This window comes from Mauremys reevesii, linkage group 5 (genome assembly GCF_016161935.1).
Source record: "Mauremys reevesii isolate NIE-2019 linkage group 5, ASM1616193v1, whole genome shotgun sequence".
NCBI classification, from domain to species: Eukaryota; Metazoa; Chordata; order Testudines; family Geoemydidae; genus Mauremys; species Mauremys reevesii.
In genome coordinates this window covers 52,929,495-52,947,373 of record NC_052627.1, presented here as the reverse complement: position 1 = coordinate 52,947,373, position 17,879 = coordinate 52,929,495, and the positions used below count along the sequence as shown (strand labels likewise).

General features: G+C 40.2%; 1 protein-coding gene across 11 annotated transcripts in view; it reads left to right on the top strand.

Annotated features, from left to right (window-relative positions):
- INPP4B (inositol polyphosphate-4-phosphatase type II B) overlaps positions 1-17,879 on the top strand; it is a 554,905-nt gene that overhangs the window by 425,109 nt on the left and 111,917 nt on the right. For all 11 annotated transcript variants that reach the window (XM_039539756.1, XM_039539755.1, XM_039539753.1 and 8 more), the window contains 5 exons: positions 4,809-4,981; positions 5,555-5,678; positions 7,663-7,780; positions 12,561-12,701; positions 16,596-16,693. In XM_039539756.1, coding sequence (XP_039395690.1) covers positions 4,809-4,981; positions 5,555-5,678; positions 7,663-7,780; positions 12,561-12,701; positions 16,596-16,693 — 654 coding nt within the window. The remainder of the gene's footprint in view (positions 1-4,808; positions 4,982-5,554; positions 5,679-7,662; positions 7,781-12,560; positions 12,702-16,595; positions 16,694-17,879) is intronic.

Below are 17,879 nucleotides of genomic sequence, written 5' to 3'. Positions count from 1 at the left end.
CCAGGATACAGTCACCAGCTCAATAGGTATGACCTGCATTCATTTTTCTCAGATGTATAACTTTTCATTTGGTTTTATTAAAACACATTTTGTTTGAATGGGCCCAGTTTATCAAGAAATCCAGATCATTAGATGACTGCCCTGACCTCATAATTATTTCCTACCTCCTGCAACCCAGCATTTCAAAAGTTTCTTTTATCCTTCATAGTTCCCAACTTATAACATACACTTTTGGTCAGAATTTAGTTCATGGGTATATCTTTTCAAATCATAGTCTAAATTAACTTCCCCACAGAACACCGCTGTCTTCCCTTTCCAGTGTTAATTAGTCCTTCACTGATCTGGCTTGGAATGTTACTTGAAACAATTTGCCATTATCTCCAACTTAATTTATACTGTGGCAGATCTCCGACCTTGTCTCTGTGGGTCCCGCACTTCCAGGAGGTCTATGCTAGCCTCAGTGGCTCACTGCGACCCTTCTCTCTCTAGGGCCAGGGTACAGTCTACTGAGCCCTTTTCATCATAAGTCAGCAAGGAGGTTGGTGAGAGAATTCCCACAGTCTCTGTTGTCCCTAGAGCTTATTCAAGAACAGTTTAGCCTCCTGTCCTGACGTGGTCTGTCTTCCTCTTCCAGGAGGTGTTTCTGTAGTGGTGGGTTGGGGGGAACCCAGGCCCGCCCTCTACTCTGGGTTCCGGCCCAGGGACCCTAGTGGCAGCAGCTGTTGGCAGCCGACCTTTCACCTCCAGAGCTGCTACACTTCCCTGGGCCACTTCCCCCACAGCTCTCCTGCTTCTCTCTCTTAATGCCTTCTTCACCCTTACCTTAGGGCTCCCTTTCCAGTGACTTGAGGGTGTCTTCATTACCCAGCTGCACTTCCTTTCCTCTGGCTTCCTTTTCCTTCCCCCAGCCTAAGCGGAGTCAGCTCTTTTACAATATCAGAGGAGCCTTAATTAGAGTCAGGTGTTCACATTAGCTTAACAGCTTCACCCGACTCTTTGCAGGTTAATTGGAGTCAGGTGTTCTCATTAGACTAACGGCCTCAACTGACTCTTTGTAGCTAATTTGAGTCATGTGTCCACCCCGCTCTGGTCAGCCAAAGAACAGAAAACTGCTTAACCAGTGGCCCGTATATCTTCTTTTTACTACTCTGCTGTACATCAGCTGGTGGCTCCTTCACGGAGCCATGAGCACGGGCGTGTACTTGGTGCGGTTCACTCCCCTCCCAGACACCTGCCCATTTTGCAGTGTGAGAGAGACCATGGCTCATGTATATCTGGAGTGCACCAGGTTGCAGCCCCTATTCTAGCTTCTCTTAGATATATTATTACGGTTTTGGTTGCACTTTTCCCCTCACCTGTTCATCGACGCACTCCCTATCCATGGCTCAACAAAGTCGTGGGACTTCCTTGTCAACCTCCTCCTAGCCCTGGCCAAAATGACCATCTACAAAACCAGGGAGAGGAGGTTGGCTGATGGGGTTTCCTGCAACTGTGGGGCCTATTTCCACTCCTCAGTCCGTTCACGTATCTGTGCAGAGTTCCTCTGGGCAGCATCTGCTGGCTCCCTTGACACCTTCGAGGAGCAGTGGGCGCTATCCGGGATTCTCTACTTGGTCCCTGTCAGGTTCCCTTCGTTTAGCTCTGTGACCTCACTCCCATTCCTGTTAACTCCTTAGTTGTCCCCCGCAATTATTTGGAATGCTGGACCTGTGGATCCTCCCCTTAGGCTGGGGGGAGGTTCTTTAGCAATGGGCGGGTGGAAGCTTTCGCCCACCCACTGCCAAAGGACCTCCCCCCAGCCTAAGGGAAGCCCGCCCACTTCCTGGATCCCAATGGGACTACTCTGCTGTACCCAACTGGCCTGGGTCTATCACAATATATTTAAATGGAACATATTTTCATTAAGTCTGTGATCCTTCATAACACCAATCCACAGCAAATACGGTGGCTTGCTGTGTGTTATTCAGTCTGTCACATACTGTATAATCTTGGTATTTTCTACACATCTGAATTCTTAAGGTAAGGTGATGAAAATTGGACAGATTCCTGAGGAGGGTGAATCTGGGTGTGATGTATTAGAGATTAGGCAATTCCTGGGTGGTTTGGATTCACATCTAATTTTAAGATATGTTTGTTGTATTCCTTTTTATTTCACTCAAGCATTCCATTTTTTAAAGTATTTCATTATTTGAAAATCTTTTATTTTTAATATGCACTTTAATAAAACATCAAAATATATTTCAAAATATTGTGATATATAGTTATTTTCATTACCAACATCTGTCCTTCAGATAATTCCAAAAGTCATTTTATTATCCTTAAATATCCAAAACAAAGAAATAGAAAGAAGTTCAAAAAAGATAGAGAAGAATGACTAATGCCCATACCATACATTAGTCTGCTAATCCTGCACCCAGCTGCTTCTTTTCCTTGCCTTCCAAGGCTGATCTCCTGTTAGATGTGGGAAGCTCCCACTCTCACAACTAAACTGTATTTGTTCAGCTCTGTATAACTTAGATTATAAACTCTTCAGTGCAGGAATGAGGAACAAATTGTTAGCTGGTGTAAATTGTCAAAAAACGATCCCAGTGATTATTGGACCACCTGGAGAGATCCCTAAGGCTTCAAATGAGCAGCTCAGGAACACATTAGGAATCAGAGGACTGGAAGGGACCTCGAGAGGTCATCTGTCCAGTCCCCTGCACATTTAGTCCAGTCCCCTGCACTCCAGTCACCCTGACAGGTGTTTGTCTAACCTACTCTTAAAAATCTCCAATAATGGAGATTTCACAACCTCCCTGGGCTTACCCACCCTGACAGTTAAGAATTTTTTCTTAATGTCCAACCTAAACCTCCCTTGTTCCTTCCTCAAGGGTTAAGGGAGAACAATTTTTCTCCCTCCTCCTTGTAACAGCCTTTTACGTATTTGAAAACTGTTATAATGTTTTCTCTTCTCCAGATTAAACAAACCCAATTTTTTCAATCTTCCCTCATAGGCCATGTTTTCTAGACCTTTAATCATTTTTGTTGCTCTTCTCTGGACTCTCTCCAATTTGTCCTTATCTTTCCTGAAATGTGGCATATAGAACTGGATACAATAATCCAGTTTAGGCCTAATCAGTGTGGAGTAAAGTGGAAGAATTGCTGCTTGTGTCTTTCTTACAACACTCCTGCTACTACATCCCAGGATGATGTTCACTTTTTTTTGCAACAGTATTACACTGTTGACTCATATTTAGCTTGTGATCCACTGTGACCCCCAGATCCCTTTCCACAGTATTCCTTTGTAGGCAGTCATTTCCCATTTTGTATGTGTGCCGCTGGTTGTTCCTTCCTAAATGGAGTATTTTGCATTTGTCCTTATTGAATTTCATCCTATTTACTTCAGACCATTTCCCCAGTTTGTCCAGATCATTTTGAATTTTAATCCTATCCTCCAACGCACTTGCAATCCCTCCCAATTTAGTATTTTCTGCAAATTTTATAAGTGTAATCTCTATGCCATTATCTAAATTATTGATGAAGATATTGAACAGAACCGGACCCAGAACAGATTCCTGGGGGTCCCCTTTCCATATGCCCTTCCAGCTTGACTGTGAATCACTGATAACTACTCTCTGGGAACGGTTTTCCAACCAGTTATGCACCCACCTTATAGTAGCTCCACATAGGTTGTATTTCCCTAGTTTGTTTATGAGAGGGTCGTGCGAGATAGCCTTTCTCAAGTCAAGATATACCGCATCTACCTCTTCCCCTCTATCCACAAGGCTTGTTACCCTGTCAAAGAAAGCTATTAGGTTGGTTTGACATGATTTGTTATTGACAAATCCATGCTAACTGTTAATTATCAGCTTATTATCTTCAAGGTGTTTGCAAATTGATTAATTATTTGCTCCATTATCTTTCCAGGTACTGAAGTTAAGTTGACTGGTCTGTAATTCCCCAGGTTGTCCTTATATTCTTTTTTTATAGATGGGTGCTATATTTGTGCTTTTTCAGTCATAGTTCCATGAACTTCAAGTGAGCTATAACAATTTACACATCTGGCCCCATGCCTTTCCACGTGTTTCTTACAGAGCTGTGAATAACTATAGTGCTATGGAAATAATAACACACGTAAATATGACAGTTAGATTTATACAGGAGTATTTGTTTGGGATTAAATCTAATCCCAGCTCCCACCCTGAGTATGTAGTTTAGACACAGGGGAGCAGGGCCGGCTCCAGACCCCAGCGCGACAAGCACGCGCGTGGGGCGGCACTTGCCGGCAGGGGCGGCAGATTGGGCCGGCGGACCTGCCGCAGTCACGCCTGCGGGAGGTCCACCGGAGCCCCGGGACGACCGGACCTGCCGCAGGCATGACTGCGGAGGGGGCGCTCCTCCCGCGGCTCCAGTGGCCCTCCTGCAGGCGTGACTGCGGCAGCTCAACCGCAGCCGCCGGACCAGCGAACCGCCCGCAGCTGCGGGAGGTCCAGCCGAGCCGCGCGACTAGCGGACCCTCACCAGTCAAGCCCGCGGGAGGTCCGCTGCTCCCGGGGCTCCGGGGCGCCTCCCGCGCATGACTGCTTGGGGCGGCGGAATATGTAGAGCCGCCCCTGCAGGGGAGATATACAGGGGAAGGAAGAGAGATGGATATTTTCCCCAGGATAACCATTCCATGGAGCCTGCTCTAGCATAATGGTTAGAATGGGGTTGGAAGGACTGGAGGATCTACACAGCCACTGCCAACTTCTCTGTCCCCGAGAAAAAGCTTTCATCTACCTGTTTTTCTACAGTATAACTAGTCTTCATGTTCTGTATTGTTCCAGGTGACTGGTATGAGCAGCTTTATCCCCTCATAATTACACTCAAAGACTGCATGGGAGAGGTGGTGACAAGGGCAAAGCAATCAATGACTTTTGTTCTACTTCAGGAACTTGCATGTGGCTTGCCACAGCATTTGATGCTGACCCTACGAAGAGACATCGTCTTTAGTCAAGCAGTAGGTGCTTCTTGAGTCACTGTTTTTCTGTTGTGATTACTGTTTGTTATTTTCATTATTGTAATTAATCATGACATACATGCAGGTATTCATTGTTTCTTTTAACGCAACACAACTCCTTCATTTGTTTTAATTCATTCACTTTAATTTTCTGTACTATGATGAGCAATTAATTGATTTAGGTTGGGTTTGCAAAGGAGCCTAAGGGACTTAAATGAATAAATGTCATCTAATTTAAATAGGAGTTGGGTGCCTAATTACCTAGGCTCCTTTGAAAACCCCAACCTTAAATATTAATAGACTTAAGGGCATCTTTCTGATCTCAGTTACAGCAGTGTAAATCAGAAGTAACCCCACTGGAAGTCAATGAAGTTTCATGGGTGTAAAACCAATTTAAGGTCAGAATGAGATCCATATATTTTATGTATATGTTACCCTACAAAATACCATAATATACAATTGAGATTATATATATTCGCCAAACAGTAATTTCCATCTTGTTCTCCAGTCACCAAAGTACAACCTGTATCCCCACAAAATTTCTACCATCTTTTTGTTTGTTTGTTTGTTTAGCTTGCTGGATTGGTCTGTGGCTTTATAATCAAATTGCACACAAGTTTACATGATCAAGGCTTCCTACAGCAGCTTCATACTGTTGGGTTAATTGTTCAATACGAAGGACTTCTCAGCACGTATAGTAAGTATTCCTCTGGAACAACATTGCTTAGTCTTCTTTACAAACCAAGAAGTTCACCCAGTAGGTTCTTATTTTAACTTTTATTCAGTAATTTGGCTTATTGAATCAACAAATATTACCCTAATACAAAACAGCAGGCTTCCATACAATAGCACAGTTAAAGCCATTGATATAGTACTATATGTCAGTTCAGCATAATAAAGTATAGTAATCTGTTTTTGTTCAGTTTCTTTTGAAAACATACGTTCTAATTATTCCATGTGGAGTGCTGAATTGTAATGTCATTAATACAACAGACTAGTTTCTGCAATACAACTATTGTGACTTTTATATTTGAAAAATACTGTAAACTATACTAGTACAGGTGTTTAGGCTGACCCAAATAATTGGTTTATACAACTAACCCAGATACCCAGTTTAAATAGCTACTAAATCTATAATCTCCTGCCAGTCAGTATTTCTGGAAATTACATGTCAGGCTTGTGATGTGAAGATAGCACTAAGCTATTTAAATTTCCAACTGCTTCATAGATGCTATGATGCAATACACCACAGCTTACTAGTTCACCTTAGAACACAACTTTGCTTAATACACAGTACTTAGATTTGTTTATAGAGAAAGCAAGTACAGGTTTATTTAAGGAAGGATAGCAGATTCATTTGATAGCAGACAGAAATGTCGGAAACAAAGGATTACTTATGAAACAAAATTGTAATGTGCTTTTTATAGCCAAAACTTAACTAACAAGTTGTTCTCCTGTATAAAGAAGTTTATCTCACCCAAAGTTCTTCCCAGTGATTTCAGCCAACTGAGACCCCTTTTTCATGAAGCAAACCCACTGTCAGTTTATTTCCTTGGTGAAGGATTCCAGAGTGTATTTTTTCACCACTAGATAACCAGACCATACCTTTGATTTTCAATTGAAAATAGGATAACCCCTGCCCCCCTCAAATCCCACTGTTTACCTGTTCCTGTTAATTTTATTTTGAAGTCCCCCGCAAGCTCTTCATTAGCATTTGACTTCAGATGCTGATAAACTTCTACCACAAGACACTCAATACACAATAGTTAGCTAGGGAGATAAGTGTCTCCCACCTCCTGTATGGAGAAGTTTTCCTTAAGGCATTCTACCTTTGAGTGACTTCCCTTTAACTACAAGGACTTAAGAACATAATTTCCCACGTTTACACACACACACACACACACACACATCTTTTTATATATTATCTGCACATACATTTTGTAATGATTATAATGACCAGGGTGACACAGGCTTTCAGAAGAGACCTTACATGACTCCTTTTGGTGAACCCTGTAACCCTACATACCTGTAACTCTGCCAGTTGGCACCAAGAGGTTTCTGAATCACAGATGGCAACACGGATAGCTATTAAGTGGGACATTTGGAGGGAAAAATTGCAACGCACCTTGAAGTGCACTGAAAAGAATGGATTTTTTAAAGTCAGGCCGAGTTGTTTTTTCTGAAAATAGCGACTATCCCACTTAAGTAGGGACAGTCGGTATCTAAGCAGCCCTTTGCCAGTCCCAAAATCAAGTTTTACTGTTTGTCCCCCACTATAAGACTACCTCAGTATAAGGGGCTCTCTGTCTCAAGTCTGTCAGAGGTGCACCCATTATAATACTCAAAATATTTGCCCTCCAAGAGCAGAACAGTCTTTAAAGGGCTTGTCAATATGGGCAAAATTTTGAAACCTGGCTGCCCTAAAGTTGTGTCCCTTGAATGTAATGACCTGATTTTCAAAAGTATCCAACACCCACAAACACTGGTAAGGTCATTCGGTGAAGAAAGTTCTCAACTATTTTTATTTAGATGCCTTAAATGTGAATTTAGTAGAGTAATTTTAGTCACTCCGGTTTGAAATGTATTACACTTATTATTGTACTAGAACGCTTTCAGGTATAGACACCAGCTAGTCAGTCACATCTGCATCTGTTAACATCTTTTGTAATGTTTCTGTACAGGTGAGGAAATTGGGATGCTAGAAGATATGGCTGTGGGCATTTCAGATTTACAGAAAGTAACGTTTAAAATAATTGAAGCCAAATCCAATGACTTCTTGCCTGTAATAACTGGAAGGCGGTAAGTATTGTCCATTTCCTGAAGCACAAGCCCAGAGACATGTAGCTTTAACTTGTGCCAGTAAAATCAAGTGGAAACTCAATGTTTTTCTTGTTGCTGTGTTTCCTTATGTGGGAAATGCTATAAATGTGACTTGTCTGAAGAGTGAATAGATGGCCTGTAAAGGCAGTAATGTCCTGAAGAGCCTGTAACGGTAATAATGCTTTGGACTTTCTAGTGCCTTCAGCTGAGGATCTCAAAGTTACAAATGTTAATACATATTAATTCTCACAGTGTCCCTGTGAGTTGTGTACTTGTTGTTATCCATTTTTATATATGGGGAAATTGAAGCACACAGGGCCAAAATTTTCAAAAGTGGCCTCTAAGTTTGGTTGTCTCAACGCAGGGGCCCAGCTTGAAACACTGGAGGCCTTTTCTTCAGGGGTGCTGAGCACTCAGTTTCCATTCATGTCTGTGGAGATGTGGCGCTGCATCTCTGAAGATCTGACCTGATGTCCCTCTAAACTGGGAACCCAAAATTAAGGTGACCCAAAATTCTGAAAAATTAAACCTACATGATTTGCCTGAGATCATACAGGACGTTTGGGGCAGAGCTGGATGTAAAGAACAGATATTTTTAATCCCTACCTGTGCTTTAAATACTAGTACACTTTGCTTCTCAAAGAAGTAGTACTGAAATTTAGTACATAAGTTGAATACAGAAATAGGGTCCGTAACATACGGGGATTGAAAAGGATAGCTTGCATGTGATAAACTTTCTTTTCTTTGTTGTTATCCTAGTCTAAAACTTCAAATGTTTTTACCTGTGCAGGAATTATTTCCTTAATAGTGCTATAATTCTTAAGATGACAGTAAATTAAATTCAGCTAAAAGCAGCAACTTTTTAGAAAAGGTGTATTGCCACTGTTGGGGGAAGGAGTTGGGGGAATTCACCACTATTTTTCTTTATTATTCCTGACAATTCATTCTCGTGCTGTGCACTTTCCGAAAAGGGATTGAAATAACTATCCAGGAAGGTCAGAGCATGATGGGAAAACATCAGGAATAATTAAGAAAAAGTAGACCCTGAACAGAAGTAATATGTTCTTTGTAAACATTCCCATCAAAAGTCTTGAAAAATCCAACAGCCACTGTTACTGGCTTGGTGCCATTACTGCAGCTGATTGAACTGTCATGCTAGGAGGTCCAGGTTTTGAAATAGACATGGGCTTTAAGATGCCTGAGGCATTATGGATTGACAGAACAGATAGTTGTCAGGAAGAGGATTTACTGGCTATCATGACTATACTATACTTACTGGTGGGTGAGTCACTGAATGAAATTGGTGGTATTAGTTTATTAAAAGGAAGCTTTACCTCTGCTGAGCCCCATTCCTGTTAGAGATGTGATGTCACGGTACCGATCAGGGGCACAGGAGATTAAATGTAAAGAGCAAAAGTAGGGTCAAAACCTACCAGTTTTCTGATCACTGTAACAAAAAAAAATATTTTCTGACTAACTTCTGTCCTTTTTTTAGTTGATCTTATGTAATAGAGGTCTCTAAAATGAAACTTGCAGGGAAAATGCAGAGCTGCTAGACAGAAAATTAATTTACCACTTTTTGTTATAAAGCTTCCAAAGTCAGAGTATTATCTGTAATTTGCTTTGCAGGGAAATGCTTAGGTCCTCAATTTTATGTATGAAAATAAGTCAGTCCAAACGTCACAGCTCTAATGCGTGCTGCAGCCCCAAAACATCTTTCAGTAAACAATGTTCAGTTTCACATGCTTAAAGGGTTATTATAAACAAAAGTAAAAAAAAAAGTAGTATTTTTAAAAATTCCTTAGCATTTTTTTTTTTTATTATTTCCATGAACTTTGAGGCATGACAGGATAGTTTATTATAAAAACTTTCAACTAATGTTTTTTATCATCGCTGCATGGTTAAGGTGCAAGGCAAGTAAAGTTAAGTAGATAATCCCAAAATTTGAATCATTAATACCTAAATGTGCTGTTGTGATTTATTATTATTCTCTTAAATAACCTAGTTTTTCTGTTGCAAGAGACGATATTAAATGCTAAAATTTTGTAATGATTTTGAGGAACACAGGACTGGAAGTGACCTCCTGGGTCATTAAATCTAGTCCCCTGCTATCACAGGCAACCCTGCACATAATGCTGTACATAAGTTTATCAAGCTCTATCTTAAAACTAGTTAGGAATAGTAGGGGCAAACAACCTATGGAAGGCTGTTCCGGAACTTCATTCCTCTGATGGTTAGAAACCTAATTTCAAAGCTAAATTTATTCATGGCCAGTTTATAGACACTTGTTCTCTAGCCAAAATTGTCCTTTAATTTTTATGCTAAGCCTTCCATTCGCTGGGAAATGTAGTTGTATAACCCAAATCAAATCCACTAAGCCTGTCTACATGGAATCCAGCCATCAAGGAAAAATAAATTACATGGCAAAAAAAGATTTTGTTTGGTTACTATACCTTATTTAAATCAAACCGGTAACGTAATAGTAAATTAGTCTCAGATGAGTGCTTTGGATTACAATGATTGTTGTCTTCTTGCCTGACTTCAGTGTTGCTCTTGGGCCATGAAGATATCCTATTATCCCAGCTTAGTAGTATTTCTCAAGATAATTTGAAAGGCAGCTTTTGTCATTGTGCAATTTAATATCAATTGAAAAAGTCACACAAGATGGAGTGTGGAGATTCTGTCCCAAGCACACAAAAAACAAAAACAAAAATCACCACATGTACAACACCACTGTTTTCAATTTGTCATATCTGAAGGCGACATCTTACAATGATTTTTTTATAGCCTAGAGACATAGTGATTCTTGGATGTGAAATGTAGTGATTATGATGGTCCTCTTGACTTGATGTTTAGCATCACATATTTTTAAAATTAGACTAAATCAACATTTCTTTTCAATCTCATGCAAGCATACCATCATACCTGATTAGTAGCACAATAGCATTTGACAGTCAAGATTCAGCAATTAGGAATTCCAACCCGCAGGCCTGGGACGAATGGCATTATGCAGAGGTCATCTGAAAAGAATTTTCTGTACAAGCAGAAACCTCATAAACTCTGTACTGCTTTAAACTAGGGAATTAAATACAGAAAACATAAATTAGTCTTATCTGGGGCTTGGAGACTTGCATAACTATTCCACAGCTAATGATACTGCTCATGAGAGTGCCTACTTTATAGAGCATTTGCTGCTTAACAATACCAGATTTGCACTAGTGCTAACTGAGCTACGGCATGTATCACACCCCAGGCTGAGTCCCTCCTGTGTGTAGTCACCAGTCTGCTTTATTGGACCCGACCTTCGGATCCTGCATGCTTCCAAGCACACCAGCTCTGGACAGTCTCTCTAGCTTTGGCCTCTCAGACACACTCCCAGAGTGTAGATTCCATGTCTGACAGCCCATTGGATGGTGGAGTACCATGGTCCAGTTGCTCAGACTTCCAAGACCCCTTCCAAGTTTCCCCCGTAGCTTATGCACACTCTCTCCAGAGCTCCACCCATGCCAGATTATAGTTTAACTCTTCTGAGACTGCATGACACGTAAGGAACACAGAGGCTTTACCAAAGAACTTCTTAAACACACCCACACATTACTCTTAAACAGTACAAGGATATAAAAGCTATGAAAAAACAACAAACGCGTGTATGCTCTCCCCAATGAGTCTACGCTAACCCCTTCTGAGAGTCCTTAAGCTCTGTCCCTGTGTGAGGTGGGTAAGTGCCTCCTTGCCTTCTTCCTCTTGACATGCTCTCTGCTTCCTGGCAGTGTTTGGTTTCAGTCCCCTCTGGCTGCCTTGACAGCCTTCATTGAGTAATTAAAGTCCCAGCCCTCTGGAGAAAAACTGGGAGAACCAGCTTCCTTTAACTTAGTCTGTCTGTTTATCAAACTCATTGTTCTCAGAGGGGAGAGGCACCTTTGTTGTCTTTCTCATTCAGGGTCAGACCCTAGGCACAAGCCCTACTTCAACAAGATGATGCAATCCAGCATGATGGTTACAATGTACAAGGAAAGACACAATCAAGGTTATACTCAAAATAGAGGCTGAATCATGGTTTTCACAAAATCAGACGGGGGACAAGGCTATAACACCCAAACTGTCACATCATGTCACTTCTAAAACACCAGAATTCATATTTGTGTAATGAACCATCCTGTACTTTTAAACTGTATATTCATAGTGCCACTTTTGCTTCAGAGGATGCTTTCCATCCAAGGAGTGAAGTCCTGGCCCACTGAACTCAATGCAGATTTTGCCATTGACTGCAGTGGGGCCAGGATTTCACCCAGGGTTTTCACTGGTACAAGAAATTATGCAAATGGTATTAGAGTGTACTTCAGGTCAATTCAAGAGTAAACCAAACGAAAATGGTGGTGTAGCTCAGCATACAGCATTTTAAGATTTGAAGTACCTTCATTAATATTTCTGTACCAAGTGATAATGAGACAAAAGGCTTTTCTTAATTTTTCTACTGCCCTCACTTTTTTTAATCCTTTTTTTTCCACTTCAGTGAAGAAGTCATTATCAAGACCTAGTGTATAATTATATTACTGACCGTGTTTCCTTATAGATTTGCTATGGTTTCAAAACAAAAATAAATAAAAAAGACTTTAAATGAAGGTTTAACACAATTAACAGGAGGGAAGAACGTTGATTTCTAAGTGTAAACATTCTTTGCTGTGAGACCTACAAGGATGATAGTTTAGATTGAACAGCTAGATATTCTCATCTCTTATGCTTCCTTTTATTTTCCTAGTGAACATTATGTAATAGAGGTCAAGCTTCCAGCAAAGATGTTTGAGTTGCTGCCACAAGAGATCAAAGAAGGAAAGCAGCTGCATGTGTACCCAGTCCTCTTTAACGTTGGAATCAATGAACAGCAAACACTTGCAGAGAGGTAAGGCAGCACCTTTAGAAAGATACATGTTTTAGTTTCTGCTTCTGGATGTTGTGCTAGTCCAGATGGTCTCTCACAGGATTACATAGGAATCTTGCTTATTACTTGCCCTTGAGCCAATTCAGATTGTTTTGGTACATATTGGAAAAATAAATCACATTAAAGGAGATAATTGGATGGTATGGACTAAAACAAACAGTGCAAAAAGTCAGGAAAAGATATGTAATAAGTATATCAATCTATTTCCTACAGTTAAAGCCTGATTTGTTCTTTAATACACACACTTAGCTCTAATTCACACTGACAGAAGCAATGTATTCTCAAAGAGCAGATGTTGGCCCTTTGAAACATCTCTTGGAAAATCCTAAAACCACTTAATTTGTTGTCATAGCATGTGAAGCTGAAATGTTGGGCAGGTAACAGGCATTGGGAGATGCATACTTTCCTCACATTTTTTTAAATTGATAGTATGGGGCTCATGAATAGAGGTAATAGATAATAAAGTAGCAATGAATTATGTTATTAATAGTCTTATAATGGCATGAATGGTGGTGTTATATTTTCTTAAACTTTTAATGTATAAATATGCCTGCACAGCCTCGCCTAGCTACAGCCTCAAGACAGTTATATATATCAAGCTAGTCAGCCTATAGTACAGTTCCTGTCAGAGATTCACCAAACTATTCATCTGCTTCCTAGGTGAAGGACAGCTCCGGGAAATGTTAAATAATATACGTGACTACAAAGAAGAGCCTCCAGAGTTACATGCTGCTAGTATTACTAGGTGCACTGTGCAATTAGACAAAACATATTTTTATTTATTATTTGTATTATCATTGTGCGTAGTGCTCTAGTCATGGACGAGGATTCCAATGTGCTGTACAAACACAAAACAAAAGATGGGCCATGCCCCAAAGAGTTTACAATATAAGGTTATGTCTGCACTGGGAGTAGGAGACACACCTGTGCAAGCTTTGACTGAGCGGGCATGCTAAAAATAAAGTGTAACTTCAGCAGCAGGGGGGGCTGATGATAAGACGAGACGACAGATGGGTGGATAGATAGGGGAATACAAGGAAACAATAAGATACCAGTGGCCTAATCTTCGTCAAATTTTGTATAGGCATCAAGGCAAAGGAGAGTTTTAAGGATTAGAAGGAGAATAATGAGGTAGCATTGTGGATGTTTATGGGGAGCAGCCTCCCAAGTGTGAGGGGCAACGTGGGAGAAGGCATGAAGGGACTTGTTTGAGAAGTTTAACAAGTTGGTGATGGAGGCTGGCATGGGCCAATCAGAGGCAGGAGTTGACATCTCAGTAGTGAATGAGAGATGATAGGTAGGGTGGGAATAGGCTGTTAACAGCCTTAAAAGTGAAGACAAGTAGCTTATGTTTGATGCAGTAGAAAAAGGGAAGCCAGTGGAGGGAGGCAAAGAAAGAGGTGACATGGTCAAAGTGACAGCCTCAGAAAATTACATTTGCAGCAGTATTCGGAATGGATATGAGCAGGGCAAGATTGTATTTGACAAGGCCAGAGACAAGAGTATTGCAGTAATCGAGATGTGATATGAGAGCGTGGAAGAGAGTTTTAGCTATGTGGATGGATATGAAAGGCCAGATTTTAGAGGTGTTAAACAGAAAGAATCAGCAAGATTTAGGTACAGCCTGGATGAGAGGATTTAGAGAGAGGGCTGAGCTGAAGATGATTTCCAGATTATGGGCCTGAGTGACAGGGAGGATGGTGCTGTTGTCCACAGTGACCAGTACACTTCTCTTTTCTGTATGCATATACAAAAGAAAATCCTATAATAAAAATGAAAAATTAAGAAAACATGTCTGTCAAGCAAATCAAATTGGATTAATCTATGGAGAAATAACTATTCTGCCATTTCAGGTATAAACATAAAACTTGGAGTTCACAATATTATCTGACTTCATTGGACTCCCTTGAATTTTAGAGATTCACATTTGTACTAGAGATATGTAATTAAGATTGGAAACACTGAATGTGTTTTTTAGTAAAAGTGTATAAGTATTGGGGGGGGAGAAATAATCATAATTGGAAACATTAATAACAATAGAAATCATCTTTTGATTATTAATGTTCTACTAGTAAATGTTATTTCAATAGAACTGAACATCTCCAGTTTCAGTGAGCCATAGCTGGGAATATATTTGATTAAGAGTAATACTGAGACACTGAGAAAATAATAGGCAAGCTTCAACAGAAGAGGAGATATAGTTAATATCTACTTTGGTTGCATTATAAGAAATCATGCATATAACATACAGAAATCATGACAGAGTGTTAAAATACAGGATTACATTTAGGAGTTATGTACATAGATCATCTTTTTCCCACACTGTATCACACAACAGCTAAAGAATTTAGACCCAAATTCTGCATGTGCATCTGCATTCACGCACGCATCTTCCATAGTACAGTTCAACTGGGACAGATGTGGACAGTGCAAAGGTGGAGAGGAAGGGTGATGGTATGGTAATTTATCCATGACAATGTAGCTAGGCTAGCCAAACTACCTATGTAAGATTACCCCCCTCTCCTTCACAGCACCTAGATATTGTGGTGATGTACACTTCAGAAATATTTCTATGATAAATAGATTAAATAGGGCACAGTAGTGGCTGAAGCTACTGCAGCCAGTGGATGCAACAGTGGCTGTGGAACAACCATGTGACATTATTTACTTATCTGGATGGTTATCTGGGGTTATCTGAACTCAGAGCTATGGTAACTAGTCTCTGTTTTCCAGGCAGTGTCAGGAGATAAATCAGTGAGGGGACACAGCACCTCCGTCTGAGAAATGATTGTTTTACACAAGAGTGCTTTCACCCAAAAATCCATGTTTTTTATTGAATACAAAGAACACTTCAAAATTAGCAATGCTCTAGTTACCCAAAATATAGTTACCCAAAGTCTGAGGTGGTGTCAAGTGACAGCAGCAGGTTTCCAGTGGCATCCTGAATTTGACCAGGTGTCCTGTGAGGAGCCAGACTAGTGAGCATTTGGGTGATACATTCCCAGCAGCCTCTGTTGCTGAAAAAATGAGCTGCTGCATAGTAGAACAACTGAAGCCTTTTTAAAGTGTGTGCACTTTAGCTTTACCTAAATGCAGTCACAGTAATCTGGCCTGGAGGTCACAAAGATGGGGGTCACAGTGGTTAGGCCGCTATCTAACAGCAAAAGACATAGCCTACTGGCTAGTTGCTGGTGCAGAAGGAATCCCTGAAAGCTGAATCTAACTGTTCAGGAGAAAGGAGAGGAGGCCAGAAGGATCCAAGGATATGAACCTTGATTATTTGCAGCAGACAATCTCAGCAGAGAGTGCTGCAATGGTAGTGGTTAGGTGTGCAAAATGTTTTCCTGCTGACATCACCTCCATCTTGCCTGAGTTCAGTTTCAGCTGCTGACTTCCGCTGAAGCAAAGGCATTATTAGCATCAAAAGTGAATGAGATGTAAAAGTTGGTGATGTCTGTACAAAAGCAGGCTGGCATTCAGACTTCCACAGCAAATCCTGGCACAAAGATCATTTACTCTGGCTGTCTACAGGGAAGCAGGATTTGGGACTTAATGAATAGTCATGAGATGAAAGTAAGCAGGGATTTTTGTCTGTTAGCTTGTGTTTTTTGGAAGGATGTTCAGGAGTGGTTTAAACTAGTATTTGTTAATGGTGTAATGTGTATTTCCTGTTGTATAAATCTATTAAAACAAATATTAGGGGAAAAAACAGTTCTCTATTTGCATAAGGAAGCCATAGCTGAGGCTGAGTTAGGGTTTCTTGGTTTTAGAGAAGGGAGTGAAATGGGGGGGGTGGGGTGTTGTTTGTAGAATTTGTTTTATTTTTATTTCCAACATTGTCCTTTGCTGTTTTAGGTTTGGAGATACCACTTTGCAAGAAAGTGTTAACCAGGAAAATTTTGAACTTCTTAAAGAATATTACAAATTGTTTACTGAAAAAATGCCTCCTGATTGTAAGTATAAAATTAATAATATAGCATTCAAACTGATTTTAATAAGAATTACAGGTGATAGACCATGGCAAATTGTAATGCTGAAACTTTAAAAGTGTTAGTATGCAGCTTCTTTACGTTTAGACCTCAATCCTGCAACTTACTCTAAGTAGGTGGACCCCTGTGACTACATGGGGCACCACTGAAGTCAGTAGAGGTCCATCCGCATAGCACAAGTTGCAGGATCCAGGTCATAGTAGAAAGGTGAAACAGTAACAATGGAGTAAATTATAATGTTTGCATATTTAACAACATAATATTTCTAGTAACATAAGTAGAGGTATCCTGTGGTATTCATGCACAGATACCTGTCAGAAGTTTGAGTCAATTAGCTCCAGTTATTCACTTAACTTTTTATTCATTTCTGAATACTTAACAAGATGTACAAAACTAATGACTGAATTGCAGCTGTGGACCCTATCAATGAGTCCCATTGTAATGTCCAATTAAGTCAATGGAAAGAGTTTCATTGACTTCAATGGACATTGGATTAGCCCCTATATGTAAATAGAATATTGTTTTATTACTTTAATTGTTGAACTCAAACACTGAAAAGACCCATTAGGTCATCTAGTCCTGCCAAAGCAGGGTTATGTTCTCAAGTGCTTTGTCTAATGTATCTACTTTTAAATAACTTCAGCAATGGGTCTTCCACCACATCCTTGGGAAATTATTCCACAATCTAAAGATCTCACCATTATGAGATTGGGGTTTTTTTTAGTGCTATTCACCCTATATTTTTCTTTGCTCAATTTCAAAATATTACTTTCAGACACTTGAACCATCCTCAATATTTTTTTTTCTTTCTTGTGTCTATATAATCCTAAAATAGGTTTCTATTTCATCTGACTCATCTAGTGTGATTTAGGTTACAAGGATCAGGGCTTGGTTTAGGATCTGTCATTTATGTGTGGCTTTTTCTTTTTCTTTGTGATGCAGACCTTATCATGATAATCCGTACTTTTTGTCATCTCAAGATTGGTCAGGTCACTGCCCATCGCTGCGTCTCACTTTTTCCGTCTGTAAAATGTGGGTGGCCATGTTTATCCACCTTTGTAAAGGGCTTTGAGATCTATAGATGAAAAGTGTAAGTGTGTATTGTTGTTATGATGTGTCTATTCCTTATAAATTTCTGCTGCTGACTACA